Raw genomic sequence first — 16,418 nt, 5'->3', positions numbered from 1 at the left:
TCTGTTGGCCCAGACAAGGACTATCTCTCAGTAGCTCTCATCTATCAAGCACTTGGAGAATAGCAGCTGCTTCGGAAATACGGGCTGCACGTGTTCAACATGTAGAGTTCTTGGCATAGATATTAAGTGAATGGCCTTTAAATGCTTCTATTTCATCTAGCCACTGTTTAACGCTGACCCATAAATATCAATAATATAACAAAACAAGCAGTAAACAGAGAAACACAAATTATAGTAGCAACTGTCTGCTATTGTAGCATTTTTGTATTTCCTTAAAGGGACACTGAACCAAAAAAATTTTTTTGTGTGATATAGATAGAGCATGCAATTTTAAGCAACTTTATCATTTACTCCTTTTATCAATTTTTCTTCGTTCTCTTGCTATCTTTATTTGAAAAAGAAGGCATCTAAGCAATTTTTTTGGTTCAGTACCCTGGACAGCCATTGTTAATTGGTGGGTGAATTTATCTACCAATCAGCAAGAACAACCCAGGTTGTTCACCAAAAATGGGCCGGCATCTAAACTTACATTATTGCTTCTCAAATAAAGATACCAAGAGAATGAAGAAAATTTGATAATAGGAGAAAATTAAAAAGTTGCTTAAAATTGCATGCTCTATCTGAATCACGAAAGAAAAAAAATTGGGTTCAGTGTCCTTTTTATGTATTACACTTAATTGTGTTTAAAGGCATCATTTGCTTCTCTGTATGATCTTATATCTTTGGGGGGGGGGGGGGTATTTTTTTATGTTTTTTAAAGAATCCCTCCATCCTTAAAGGAATAGGAAAGTCAAAATTAAACTTGCATGATTCAAATAGAGCATGTAATTTTAGGACACTTTTAAATTCACTTCTATTTTCAAATGTGCTTTGTTTTCTTGGTATTAATAAAGAATACACACATATCCTACACTAGTAGGAGCCAGTTGCTGATTGGTGCCTTCACACATTTTTGTCTTGTGATTGGCTAATAGATGTGTTCAGCTAGCTGCCAGTAATATACTACTGCTCCTTCAGCAAAGGATACAAAATAATGAAGCTAATTTGATAATAGAAGTTAATTGGAAAGTTGTTTAAAATTGTTTTATCCAAATCATGAAAGAAAATGAGAGGGTTTCCTGTCCCTTTAATAAAAAAACAACTCATTAGCTACATCAGAGTGCTGCAACACAATGCATATCTAAGTGTGGCTTGTTTTGGCAGCCAGAAGTTTAGTACCCTCTGGCTTTCACATTACACACTGATGTCATCCCAGTCTCCATCTGTATTTGACCACACCAGAAAATAAGAAAAATCCACTTCTCTAAATGAGCTGGTAACATTGCTAAAAGTGTAACTATTAAATTAACATGAGCAATACAATTTTACAACATAGCACCTCTGTGGAAGAGATCACACATTTTTGTTGCTAGATATTTAAAAATTGTTTTGCATGAAAACAGGGAAATTTGCAGCTGTTAATCTTGATTTTTAATAAATGCTAGATAGACTGATATATTTAAAGCAAACTTTAACCTGTAAGTAATAACATCTATAGATGTATTTTTGTTTTAATTATATTGTTTAAATACTGAAGATATAAATGTAATGTTTTAGTGCCCATAAAGTTATGGGCATCGCCATGTTGTAACCTAGGTTTCATTCTCTGCTGAGGCCAATAATCCACAATTATAAATGGGTCACTAGATTGTGCAACCACTATGAGGAATATAGCAATTTTTAAAGCCTGGGGTCTGCACTTTAACTTCTAGTAGTAATTGGAAAGCCCACAATTTTTAGAATTAAATTACAGGAAAAAGTGTCAAAATAAATAATCAAAATTTCCATACAATGTTTACCGTGGCTGACATCTAGTTAGCTTTCCCTATACTTTCAATGAATGTATGTATGTTTGCATGTGTGTATTATTAAAATAAATGTAAAAAAAGTGTTTGAAAGTGATATGGTATATTATGACAAGGTGTTTAATTGGGAAGGGCTCAAAGGTGTGTGTGTGTGTGTATATATATATATATATATATATGTGTGTGTGTGTATATATATATATATATTTGTATGTTTGTATGTATATATGTGCTGTGTATGTATGTATGTATGTATGTGTACATATGTATGTGCATGCATATATACAAACACACACACACATATATACATACAGTATCTATACACCTTTGATCCCTTCTCTGTCAAACACCTTGTTGTATACCATATCACTTTCAAGCAATTTTAACACCACTTTGTTGTTCATTTAAAAATATAAATAATATACTGACGTTCAAAAGTTTGGGGTCATTGGAACACAGGACATATAGTTGCTGATACTGGGCCTTTGTACGCCTATGTAGATATTCCATTACAAATCAGCCATTTCTAGCTAAAATAGTCATTTACAACATTAACAGTTTGCTTTTCTTTCGCAAACAAGGAGATTTTTAAGTGACCCCAAACTTTTGAACACTATTGTCTATATTTGTATAAATATATATATATATATATATATATATATATATATACAGTATCTCACAAAAGTGAGTACACCCCTCACATTTTTGTAAATATTTTATTATATCTTTTCATGTGACAACACTGAAGAAATGACACGTTGCTACAATGTAAAGTAGTGAGTGTACAGCCTGTATAACAGTGTAAATTTGCTGTCCCCTCAAAATAACTCAACACACAGCTATAAATGTCTAAACTGTTGGCAACAAAAGTGACTACAACCCTAATTGGAAATGTCCAAATTGGGCCTAATTAGCCATTTTCCCTCCCCAGTGTCATGTGACTCGTTAGTGTTACAATGTCTCAAGTGTGAATGGGGAGCAGGTGTGTTAAATTTGGTGTTATCGCTCTCACAATCTCTCATGCTGGTCACTGGAAGTTTAACATGGCACCTCGTGGCAAAGAACTCTCTGAGGATCTGAAAAAAAGAATTGTTGCTCTACATAAAGATGGCCTAGGCTATAAGAAGATTGCCAAGACCCTGAAACTGAGCTGCAGCACGGTGGGCAAGACCATACAGCAGTTTCAAATGACAGGTTCCATTCAGAACAGGCCTCACCATGGTCGACCAAAAAGGTTGAGTGCACGTGCTCAGCGTCATATCCAGAGGTTTTCTTTGGGAAATAGACATATGAGTGCTGCCAACATTGCTGCAGATATTGAAGGTGTGGGGGTTTAGCCTGTCAGTGCTCAGACCATACGCCACACATTGCATCAAATTGGTCTGCATGGCTGTCATCCCAGAAGGCAGCCTCTTCTAAAGACGATGCACAAGAAAGCCCACAAACAGTTTGCAGAAGACAAGCAGACTAAGGACATGGATTACTGGAACCATGTCCTGTGGTCTGATGAGATCAAGATAAATGTATTTGGTTCAGATGGTGTCAAGCGTGTGTGGCGTCAACCAGGTGAAGAGTACAAAGGCAAGTGTGTCTTGCCTACAGTCAAGCATGGTGGTGGGAGTGTCATGGTCTGGGCCTGCATGAGTGTTGCCGGCACTGGGGAGCTACAGTTCATTGAGGGAACCATGAATGCCAACATGTACTGTGACATACTGAAGCAGAGATTGAGCCACAAGGGCAGTATTCCAACATAACGACCCCAAACACCTCCAAGACGACCACTGCCTTGCTAAAGAAGCTGAGGGTAAAAGTGATGGACTGGCCAAGCATGTCTCCAGACCTAAACTCTATTGAGCATCTGGGGGGCATCCTCAAATGGAAGGTGGTGGAGTGCAAGGTCTCTAACATCCACCAGTGCTGTGATGTTGCCATGGAGGAGTGTAAGAGGACTCCAGTGGTAAAGCTCTGGCGAACTCCATGCCTAAGAGGGTTAAGGCAATGCTGAAAAATAATGGTGGCCACACAAAATATTGACACTTTGGGCCCTATTTGGACATTTCCACTTAGGGGTGTACTCACTTTTGTTGCCAACGGTTTAGACATTAATGGCTGTGTGTTGAGTTATTTTGAGGGGATAGCAAATTTACACTGTTATAAAGGCTGTACACTCACTACTTTACAGTGTAGCAAAGAGTAATTTCTTCAGTGTTGTCACATGAAAATATATAATAAATATTTACAAAAATGTAAGGGGTGTACTCACTTTTGTGAGATACTGTACAGTATATATATATATATATATATATATATATATATATATATACATTTTCTTCTAAATTACTTTAAACTTGTTTTTGCTTTTTTTCCAAGAGCATGCATATCATTTTTATATTAAAATAAATATTTTATACAATTTAAAATATTCTCTTTTAGGTACAAGAAAGAAAGAAAAATATTTTGTAAATTCTCATTATAGAGATTCTGGCAGATGTATCACCTATACATCATTTTTTTTAAAATTATTATTTTATTTATTTCTCTAAAGGATTTATGCATAGGCTAAAAAGATAAATATACAATTTTATTAGTCGGTTATTGATTGCACAAAACAAACATATACAAAAAGTTAAACAAACCAAATATAGAAGTTTAATATAGATTATATGTAAGATTCTCTAGATCTCACCCAACTTGCAAAAAGGAGGAAGTCATTAAATATATATATATATATATATATATCTCAACTCCAGAACCAAGCACTCTCGTGATTCAATTAACATCTAAATCTTTAATGTGAAGTTTAATATATATATACAGTATATATATATATATATATATATATATATATATATATATATATATATATATATATATAAATGATAGATTCCTTTTTTAATTGCAAGCCACAATTACTCATTGTATCTTAATGGGAGAATTATAGCAACAGCTCAGTATATAACAATAGCAATGTTCCTTCTGACAGCCTGCAAAAGGGTGCCGCAGGGAGCAACTATTATTATCAGCAGTTACACCTACTCAGTCACTATATGATGCAATCGTCCATCGAAATACATTAGAAAACATTACAAAGATCAATGAAAAAGAAAATATAAATGAAAGAAGATGAGGATTATTTCCATATATTAGTGATAGGATTGAGAATGCTTTAGGCTTCAATAGAAATGAATAGCTGTCCCTATTTATTATGGACTGTTGTAATGCATCTATTGGCTGCTTGAAGGCACATTTTAACTCTAAATGGAACAGACATTTTTTTTGTAATAATCCCTTTCCATTGTTGACAGGTCTGTCATTATTTAGATATCCTGTCACTATTAATTGTGACTCAACTTAGATCCAACCCTTATTCTCTAGCATCATAAGCAGAGTCGGATGATTTCATCAAGTAGGGTTGGCACCTCAGTCATGTTAACCTGGGCAGTTATGAGTTACACATGCTGCAGGGATGCTGTAGGGTGTGCAGGGATGAACATGATTAGTGCTGTCCATCCACACTATTCATGTGCTATCCAGAGGCACAATACATGCTCCTTCCTGCAGCATGTGTAACTCATTATCGGCAAGGTTAACATGGCCGAAACAGCAACCCTACATCTAAGTAAGAAGTTGACATAGAGGGGCATATTTATCATTGTGCAAGTGGACATGATATAAAGTAGCCTATCATGTCCACCGCATACGCTGTCGGCATTTATCATTGCACCAGCAGTTCTTGGGAACTGCTGGTGCAATGCCGCCCCCTGCAGATTGGCCGCTAGCAGGGTGTGTCAATCAACCCGATCGTATTTGATCGGATTGATTTCTGTCCGCTGCCTCAGGGCAGGCGGACAAGTTATGGAGCAGCGGTCTTTGTTGTTGTTTCCAGCGAGCCAAACAAGGAGCATCAAGCTCCAATTTGTTCAGGGTTATGTCTGCTATACTTACACACTTTTGTGCCTACTTATTTTTTGTTGGATCTCAACAGTCTGCAGACACTGAATTACAAGCTTTGTATTTTATCTGAGGCTGAGGTACCATACTATGGTTATTTTGTATACCTTCTCATTGAGATACCTTCTTAAAAAGACTTGGGCCATTTTAAAAAATGTGTTTTTGTTCTTCATGAAACAAAAGGAAAAAAAGGGAAAGAAAGAATTTCCTGGATTTTAAACTAAGATTTCAATCTAAAAACAATCGGCTAGATTACGAGTTGTGCGTTAGGCTTCAAAAGCAGCGTTAAGAGGTCCTAACACTGCTTTTTAACGCCCGCTGGTATTACTAGTCTTACAGGTACAGGTGTACCGCTCACTTTTTTGGCCAAACTTGGAAATACCGCAAATCCACTTACGTAAATTGCGTATCCTCTTTTTTCAATGGGACTTGCATAGCACCGGTATTACGAGTCTGCCAAAAAGTGAGCGGTAGACCCTCTCCTGTCAAGACTGGTACCGCATATTAAAGTCAGTAGTTAAGAGTTTTACACTACAAAGCCGTAGCATAAAACTCTTAACTAAACACTAAAATAAATTTGTTAACCCCTTATCTGCCGAATTGGACATCGCCGCCACTATAATAAATATATTAACCCCTAAACCGCTGCACTCCCGCCTCACAAACATTAGTTAAATATTATTAACCCCTAATCTGCCGTCCCTAACATTGCCGACACCTACCTATATTTATTAACCCCTAATCTGCCACCCCCAACGTCGCTGCCACTATACTAAAGTTATTAACCCCTAAATCTAAGTCTAACCCTAACACCCCCTAACTTAAATATAATTAAAATAAATCTAAATAAAAATTACTATCATTACCTAAATAATTCCTATTTAAAACTAAATACTTACCTATAAAATAAACCCTAAGATAGCTACAATATAACTAATAGTTACATTGTATCTAGCTTAGGGTTTATTTTTATTTTACAGGCAAGTTTGTATTTATTTTTACTAGGTAGAATAGTTACTAAATAGTTATTAACTATTTAATAAACTACCAAGCTAAAATAAAGACAAATTGACCTGTAAAATAAAACCTAACCTAAGTTACACTAACACCTAACACTACACTATAATTAAATTATTTCCCTAAATTAAATACAATTAAATACAATTAAATTAAATTATCTAAAATACAACCCCCCCCACTAAATTACAGAAAATAATAAACAAATTACAAGATTTTTAAACTTATTACACCTAATCTAATTGCCCCAAAGTAATCAGCTCTTTTACCTGTAAACAAAATTACAAATCCCCCCAACATTAAAACCCACCACCCACACAACCAACCCTACTCTAAAACCCACCCAATCCCCCCTTAAAAAAACCTAACACTAACCCCTTGAAGATCACCTTACCGGGAGAAGTCTTCATCCAACCGGGCCAAAGTCCTCAACGAAGCCGGGAGAAGTCTTCATCCAAGGTATTGGGTGGGTTTTGTTAGGGGGATTAGATTAGGTGAAATTAGTTTAAAAATCTTGTAATTTGTTTACTATTTTCTGTAATTTAGTGGGGTTTTTTTGTACTTTAGATGATTTCATTTAATTGTATTTAATTGTATTTAATTTAGGGAAATAATTTAATTATAGTGTAGTGTGTTAGGTGTTAGTGTTACTTAGGTTAGGTTTTATTTTACAGGTCAATTTGTCTTTATTTTAGCTAGGTAGTTTATTAAATAGTTAATAACTATTTAGTAACTATTCAACCTAGTTAAAATACAGGTAGCCCTCAGTTTACACCAGGGTTAGGTTCCAGAAGGAATGGTTGTAAATCGAAACCGTTGTAAATTGAAACCCAGTTTATAATGTAAGTCAATGGGAAGTGAGGGAGATAGGTTCCAGACCCCTCTCAAAATTGTCATAAGTAACACCTAATACATTATTTTTAAAGCTTTGAAATTAAGATTTTAAATGCTAAACAGCATTATAAACCTACTAAAATAATCACACAACACAGAATATATAATTAAACTAAGTTAAATGAACAAAAACATTTGCTAAACAGCATTATAAACCTAATAAAATAATCACACAACACAGACTAAACTTGCATTTTTCTGCAAACAGTTCTTTCTATGCATTCCAATCTGGACTGATTTATAGACAGGAAGATCTTGTTCCTTTGAAATCTGCTTGATAGCTCAGGTCTGGCTAAACTGATTAATTTCAGCTTGCTTGGCTTTACTGCAAAACAAGCAGACAGCTCCACCTACTGGCTATTTTAATAAATGCACTGCTTCTCAATGCTTTTCAATAGCAGTCACATGACTGGAAAAAAAGGTTGTTATTCTGAAACGGTGTAAATTGAACCGTTGTAAAACTTGCCTGTAAAATAAAAATAAACCCAATGTAATACAATGTAACGATTAGTTATATTGTAGCTAGCTTCCTAGCTTAGGGTTTATTTTATAGGTAAGTATTTAGTTTTAAATAGGAATAATTAAGTTAATGATATGAACTTTATTTAGATTTATTTAAATTATATTTAAGTTAGGGGGTTAGGGTTATACTTAGGTTTAGTGGTTAATACATTTAGAATAGTGGTGGCGACGTTGGGGGCGGCAGATTAGGGGTTAATAAATATTCTGTAGGTGTTGGAGATGTTGGGGGCAGCAGATTAGGGTTTAATAGTTATAATGTAGGTGTCGGCAATGTTGGGGCGGCAGATTAGGGGTTAATAAGTATAATGTAGGTGTCGGGGATGGCAGATTAGGGTTAATAAGTGTAAGATTAGGGGTGTTTAGACTTGGGGTTCATGTTAGGGTGTTAGGTGTAGACATAAATTTTATTTCCCCATAAAAATCAATGGGACTGCGTTAGTAGCTAAACACAACTTTTTTGCAGGTGTTAGACTTTTTTCAGCCGGCTCTCCCCGTTGATTCCTATGGGGAAATCATGCACGAGCACGCACAACCAGCTCACCGCTAACGTAAGCAGCGCTGGTATTGGAGTGAGATGTGGAGCAAAATTTTGCTCAACGCTCACTTTTTGTCTGTTAACGCTGGGTTTGTAAAAACCCGTAATACCAGCGCTGTCTGTAAGTGAGCGGTGAGCATAAACTGCTCGTTAGGACCGCATAGCCTCTAACGCAAAACTCGTAATCTAGGTGAATTTTTTTTCCCATTAGCATAATATTAACAAACATAACATTTCTGAAAAAGTTTTTTTTTCTTTTCTTTTCCATAAGCATACTATTAAACATATTGTAATAATACTATTAATCATTTATTAAAAATCAGTTTTTTTCTTGCTGGTGACATTCTCTTTACTGCTGCATATATGTCCCCTTGCTCTGGGTATTCCTGCTATAGATGTGTGAGCTGCGTATTTCCGTTTCTATGGTTGCAATTAGATGTCTTTGCTATGGTAACGTTTGGGAGGACAGTGGGAATCTGGGGCTTGATAGCTTTTGCACTTTTTTTGTCCTGTTTACCTACTGTAACAGAAGTAGATTTAAACAAAAATACTGGTCTAACCAATAATTGTGTGTCTGTGTGTATATATATATATATATATATACAGTAACAGTATGTGTAGTGTGTGTATCTGTATAACAGTATATATAATGTGTGTGTCTGTGTGTATCTGTATAACAGTATATATAATGTGTGTGTCTGTGTGTATCTGTATAACAGTATATATAATGTGTTTGTCTGTGTGTATCTGTATAACAGTATATATAATGTGTTTGTCTGTGTGTATCTGTATAACAGTATGTGTAGTGTGTGTGTCTGTGTGTATCTGTATAACAGTATATATAATGTGTGTGTGTGTCTGTGTGTATCTGTATAACAGTATATATAATGTGTGTGTCTGTGTGTATCTGTATAACAGTATGTATAATGTGTGTGCCTGTGTGTATCTGTATAACAGTTTATATAATGTGTGTGCCTGTGTGTATCTGTATAGCAGTATGTGTAATGTTTGTATCTGTATAACAGTATATATAATGTGTGTGTATATGTGTGTATGTGTATATATATATATATATATATATATATATATATAACAGTATGTGTAGTGTGTGTGTCTGTATAACAATATATATATAATGTATGTGTCTGTGTGTATCTGTATAACAGTATGTGTAATGTGTGTGTCTGTGTGTATCTATATAACAGTATATATAATGTGTGTGTCTGTGTGTATCTGTATAAGAGTATGTATAGTGTGTGTATCTGTATAACAGTATATATAATGTGTGTGTCTGTGTGTATCTGTATAACAGTAAATATAATGTATGTATCTGTATAACAGTATATATATTGTGTGTGTCTGTATAACAGTATATATAATGTGTATATCTGTATAACAGTATATATAATGTGTGTGCCTGTGTGTATCTGTATAGCAGCATGTGTAATGTCTGTATCTGTATAACAGTATATATAATGTGTGTGTCTATGTGTATCTGTATAACAGTATATATAATGTATGTGTCTGTGGGTATCTGTATAAAAGTATGTGTAATGTGTGTATCTGTATAACAGTATATATAATGTGTGTGTGTGTGGTGTATCTGTATAACAGTATATATAATTTGTGTGTCTGTGTGTATCTGTATAACAGTATATATATATAATGTGTGTGGTGTATCTGTATAATAGTATATAATGTGTGTGTCTGTGTGTATCTGTATAACAGTATATATAATGTATGTGTCTGTGTGTATCTGTATAAAAGTATGTGTAATGTGTGTATCTGTATAACAGTATATATAAGGTGTGTGGTGTATCTGTATAACAGTATATATAATTTGTGTGTCTGTGTGTATCTGTATAACAGTATATATAATGTGTGTGGTGTATCTGTATAACAGTATATATAATGTGTGTGTCTGTGTGTATCTGTATAACAGTATATATAATGTGTGTGTGGTGTATCTGTATAACAGTATATATAAATTGTGTGTCTGTGTGTATCTGTATAACAGTATATATAATGTGTGTGGTGTATCTGTATAACAGTATATATAATGTGTGTGTCTGTGTATATCTGTATAACAGTATATATAATGTGTGTGCCTGTGTGTATCTGTATAGCAGTATGTGTAATGTTTGTATCTGTATAACAGTATATTTAATGTGTGTGTGTGTGTGTATGTATATATATATATATATATATATATATATATATATATATATAACAGTATGTGTAGTGTGTGTCTGTATAACAATATATCTAATGTATGTGTCTGTGTGTATCTGTATAACAGTATGTGTAATGTGTGTGTCTGTGTGTATCTATATAACAGTATATATAATGTGTGTGTCTGTGTGTATCTGTATAACAGTATGTGTAGTGTGTGTATCTGTATAACAGTATATATAATGTGTGTGTGTGTGTGTATCTGTATAACAGTATATATAATGTGTGTGGTGTATCTGTATAACAGTATATATAATGTGTGTGTCTGTGTGTATCTGTATAACAGTATATATAATGTGTGTGTCTGTGTGTATCTGTATAAGAGTATGTATAGTGTGTGTATCTGTATAACAGTATATATAATGTGTGTGTCTGTGTGTATCTGTATAACAGTAAATATAATGTATGTATCTGTATAACAGTATATATATTGTGTGTGTCTGTATAACAGTATATATAATGTGTATATCTGTATAACAGTATATATAATGTGTGTGCCTGTGTGTATCTGTATAGCAGCATGTGTAATGTCTGTATCTGTATAACAGTATATATAATGTGTGTGTCTATGTGTATCTGTATAACAGTATATATAATGTATGTGTCTGTGGGTATCTGTATAAAAGTATGTGTAATGTGTGTATCTGTATAACAGTATATATAATGTGTGTGTGTGTGGTGTATCTGTATAACAGTATATATAATTTGTGTGTCTGTGTGTATCTGTATAACAGTATATATATATATAATGTGTGTGGTGTATCTGTATAATAGTATATAATGTGTGTGTCTGTATAACAGTATATATAATGTATGTGTCTGTGTGTATCTGTATAAAAGTATGTGTAATGTGTGTATCTGTATAACAGTATATATAAGGTGTGTGGTGTATCTGTATAACAGTATATATAATTTGTGTGTCTGTGTGTATCTGTATAACAGTATATATAATGTGTGTGGTGTATCTGTATAACAGTATATATAATGTGTGTGTGGTGTATCTGTATAACAGTATATATATAAATTGTGTGTCTGTGTGTATCTGTATAACAGTATATATAATGTGTGTGTCTGTGTATATCTGTATAACAGTATATATAATGTGTGTGCCTGTGTGTATCTGTATAGCAGTATGTGTAATGTTTGTATCTGTATAACAGTATATTTAATGTGTGTGTGTATGTATGTATATATATATATATATATATATATATATATAAAACAGTATGTGTAGTGTGTGTCTGTATAACAATATATCTAATGTATGTGTCTGTGTGTATCTGTATAACAGTATGTGTAATGTGTGTGTCTGTGTGTATCTATATAACAGTATATATAATGTGTGTGTCTGTGTGTATCTGTATAACAGTATGTGTAGTGTGTGTATCTGTATAACAGTATATATAATGTGTGTGTCTGTGTGTATCTGTATAACAGTAAATATAATGTGTGTGTCTGTGTGTATCTGTATAACAGTATATATATTGTGTGTGTCTGTATAACAGTATATATAATGTGTATATCTGTATAACAGTATATATAATGTGTGTGCCTGTGTGTATCTGTATAGCAGCATGTGTAATGTCTGTATCTGTATAACAGTATATATAATGTGTGTGTCTATGTGTATCTGTATAACAGTATATATAATGTATGTGTCTGTGTGTATCTGTATAAAAGTATGTGTAATGTGTGTATCTGTATAACAGTATATATAATGTGTGTGTGTGTGGTATTTCTGTATAACAGTATATATATAATTTGTGTGTCTGTGTGTATCTGTATAACAGTATATATAATGTGTGTGGTGTATCTGTATAATAGTATATAATGTGTGTGTCTGTGTGTATCTGTATAACAGTATATATAATGTGTGTGGTGTATCTGTATAACAGTATATATAATTTGTGTGTCTGTGTGTATCTGTATAACAGTATATGTAATGTGTGTGGTGTATCTGTATAACAGTATATATAATGTGTGTGTCTGTGTGTATCTGTATAACAGTATATATAATGTGTGTGTGGTGTATCTGTATAACAGTATATATAATTTGTGTGTCTGTGTGTATCTGTATAACAGTATATATAATGTGTGTGGTGTATCTGTATAACAGTATATATAATGTGTGTGTGTGTGGTATTTCTGTATAACAGTATATATAATTTGTGTGTCTGTGTGTATCTGTATAACAGTATATATAATGTGTGTGGTGTATCTGTATAATAGTATATAATGTGTGTGTCTGTGTGTATCTGTATAACAGTATATATAATGTGTGTGGTGTATCTGTATAACAGTATATATAATTTGTGTGTCTGTGTGTATCTGTATAACAGTATATGTAATGTGTGTGGTGTATCTGTATAACAGTATATATAATGTGTGTGTCTGTGTGTATCTGTATAACAGTATATATAATGTGTGTGTGGTGTATCTGTATAACAGTATATATAATGTGTGTGTGGTGTATCTGTATAACAGTATATATAATTTGTGTGTCTGTGTGTATCTGTATAACAGTATATATAATGTGTGTGGTGTATCTGTATAACAGTATATATGATGTGTGTGGTGTATCTGTATAACAGTATATATGATGTGTGTGGTGTATCTGTATAACAGTATATATGATGTGTGTGGTGTATCTGTATAACAGTATATATGATGTGTGTGGTGTATCTGTATAACAGTATATATAATGTGCGTTTGTATAACAGTAGTTCAAGACCAGCATATGTGGTCACGCTGAAGCCATAATGTTAGGAGCAAGGCTCAGACTGTGTTGTGTATATATTGTGTATGTGTATCCGTATACATAGACTCATCCTTGTTCCTTCCTGTCTCCACAGGTTGTTCTTCCTACCCGCGTTGGACAAGTCTATGTGTACGATTCACACAAGACAGATCAGCTGGAGGAGTATGACGTACCCAGGCACCAACTCCCAGCTGGATCCCAGGAGATCTATGACGTTCCCACTCGGTGCTTAGTAAACAATTACAGCCCTGAGGTTGGTAGATGCTGATCATAGTCCCACAACTCACTTTCCACAAAGCCAGTAACATTTTCCTAGAGTATTATGGGATAGCACAAAGTACACATAGCAACACACAAGAGATCATGATCTGAAATTACATATAACATGGGAATTTAAAGTTATAATTTAACATGGATGAATTTGTGCATAGGGATGTCCAGGTACCTATTAGTTAATTACTGGAACCAGATGCATAGATGCCTAGTAATATAGAGAATGATACAATGCAGCTATTTACAGTAAAACTATTTACAGGAAACATTGTAAATATTAAGAGACTTATTGAGATGTTTACCCTGTTGTTCTTTCGCTAATTGTACAACTAGTAGCACTGCTAATATTTCTTATGAGAAGCTAAGGATCTTTTTATTCAATATGAGTCTACTACTAAGTTGTAATGAGCTTCCATGAAGTATAGCAGCAGTATTCATGGCAGAGAGAGATCTTCCAACATATCACTGTACCCAGGTAGCTTTAAAGGTGTTCAACTACACAATAATAGTCATATTTTACATATGGTATATACAATGTCACTGTCAAGGTTGCATTTCTTCACAAGCAAGGTAACTTCTCCCATAGCCTGATCTTGGGTAGTTAGCTTATTATAGTCTACAATATCTTACATCTTGTGACCTGTACATTTGGCTGCCTGATATAACCAATCAGAAAATGTACTGAAGAATGTACAGGGTCTATGGCGAGATTCTAGAAGATGCCGCCTGATAGTATTATCAGCCCCCTCAAGGATTATTTTAAAGGCATTTTTTACCTTTGAAACTGTGTATCTCATTAAAGGGAGTTCATTTATATTCTTTATGTGAGGGAGAGACACTAACTTTACAATAAAAACTGTTGATTTCTCTTCATGCGGGCGATTTTTTGAGAAAAAGGCCCTGAAAAACAAGTTGTTTTTAAAAGTCATAGAAAGTCTAGTCCACCTGTCCCAAGAGATGCTATCGCCTAGATTACGGGTGGTGCGCTAACTGTAGCGCAAGTGCGATATCCTTTTTTTTAGGCTCCCTAGAGCGCCTTCAGCCGCTCTAGCCTCACCAGTCCTTATGTTAATAAATAGTATTTAATAACATAAGGACCGGTCAGGCTAGAGAGGTTGAAGACGCTCTAGTGCACCACTTGTAATTTAGGCATATGTAAATCTTGCCCTGAGTATTTTCATTATATAAAGTAAAGCCTGGATTCTTTTTTTTTTTTTTTTAAAAAAGCAACTTTCTAGTATAAAATTAAAATGCTTATTTTGTAAGAACAATTTATTTTCCCTTTTGTACTATGTATTTAACTCCAAAATTCTGCTGCAGATGAGGATGTGGACAGTCATGGACATACACATAAATAGCTGCTCCTGATTGGCTCACCAGTTGTATCCTCATATGGAGTAGCACTGGCACACAACATTAACTATATATTTAACTCCTCTGCATGGATTAAAACCTAATACAATACAATAATTTGTTTTACCTGCAGCAGTGAGGCATACAGAAATAGTGCAGTCTCACCACTGTCTGAGAGACCCGTGCTCCTACAGGCCTTGAAACACTCATTGTAGGGCTGGTGTCACAAAGGGGTTAACAAACTAGGAGCCTGATGATCAAAAACTCGCCTACAGGGAGAAAATCACACAAATCTTTGGGGGCTTTTTTTGAACATTATATTGAAAGCTATGTATCTTCGCTTCACGTCCATAGCCTTGCACCATGAAATGAACAGATGTCAAGATAACATTTGCCTTTATAAAATGATTTTAGGGACTTCACAGTACTGAAGAGATAGCTTCACCAGAGAAGAGAGCTTTAGATCACCGGTCCCTAGATGTTTAACTTTACGGTCATGAACCTAGTGCTACAGCGCCACTTTAGACAAGCAGGCTGCTATGTAGCCATTTAGCTTTGTGCTATGGTCGGCTATTGGATTTCATTTTGTACTAAGGCAAATTAATTCATCTTGATTTGATTTCATAGCCTGTTGCTTTCCTTCTATTTCGGATATCTCCAATTAAATTTAGAGAGCTTCAAGACCAGCCATGTTCTCTGTGCAGACATACTAGAAATTCTGTGTCTCCATAGGTGTATGATATCCCACCAATGGCAGTGAAAGGACCCGTCAGCAGAGACCATACACAAGAGATCTATGACATCCCACCGAGCTTGGAAAAATCCCTACATGAACAGCTGAATGCTCAGTTAACGGTGGGTGAATGTAAGAACAGGGTTTGTTAATATAAATGTACCCTCCTCAAAATGATGTACACCTGTAATCATAATAACTGGTCACAGAAAGGGACCAATATGTTACATTGCTCATAGTTAAAGCTACTTTAAACACTTTGACATTGTATTGTAATTATGCATAGTAAAACAACTCTTTTATTAC

At 34.3% G+C, this 16,418-nt stretch overlaps 1 protein-coding gene across 1 annotated transcript in view; it reads left to right on the top strand.

Annotated features, from left to right (window-relative positions):
• The window catches only part of BCAR1 (BCAR1 scaffold protein, Cas family member), a 181,658-nt gene that overhangs the window by 122,922 nt on the left and 42,318 nt on the right, over positions 1-16,418 (top strand). The window contains exons 3-4 of the mRNA XM_053700537.1: positions 13,848-14,006; positions 16,112-16,234. Coding sequence (XP_053556512.1) covers positions 13,848-14,006; positions 16,112-16,234 — 282 coding nt within the window. The remainder of the gene's footprint in view (positions 1-13,847; positions 14,007-16,111; positions 16,235-16,418) is intronic.

Source organism: Bombina bombina, chromosome 1 (assembly GCF_027579735.1).
Source record: "Bombina bombina isolate aBomBom1 chromosome 1, aBomBom1.pri, whole genome shotgun sequence".
In the NCBI taxonomy this organism is placed as follows: domain Eukaryota; kingdom Metazoa; phylum Chordata; class Amphibia; order Anura; family Bombinatoridae; genus Bombina; species Bombina bombina.
This window is presented reverse-complemented; position numbering and strand designations above follow the sequence as displayed.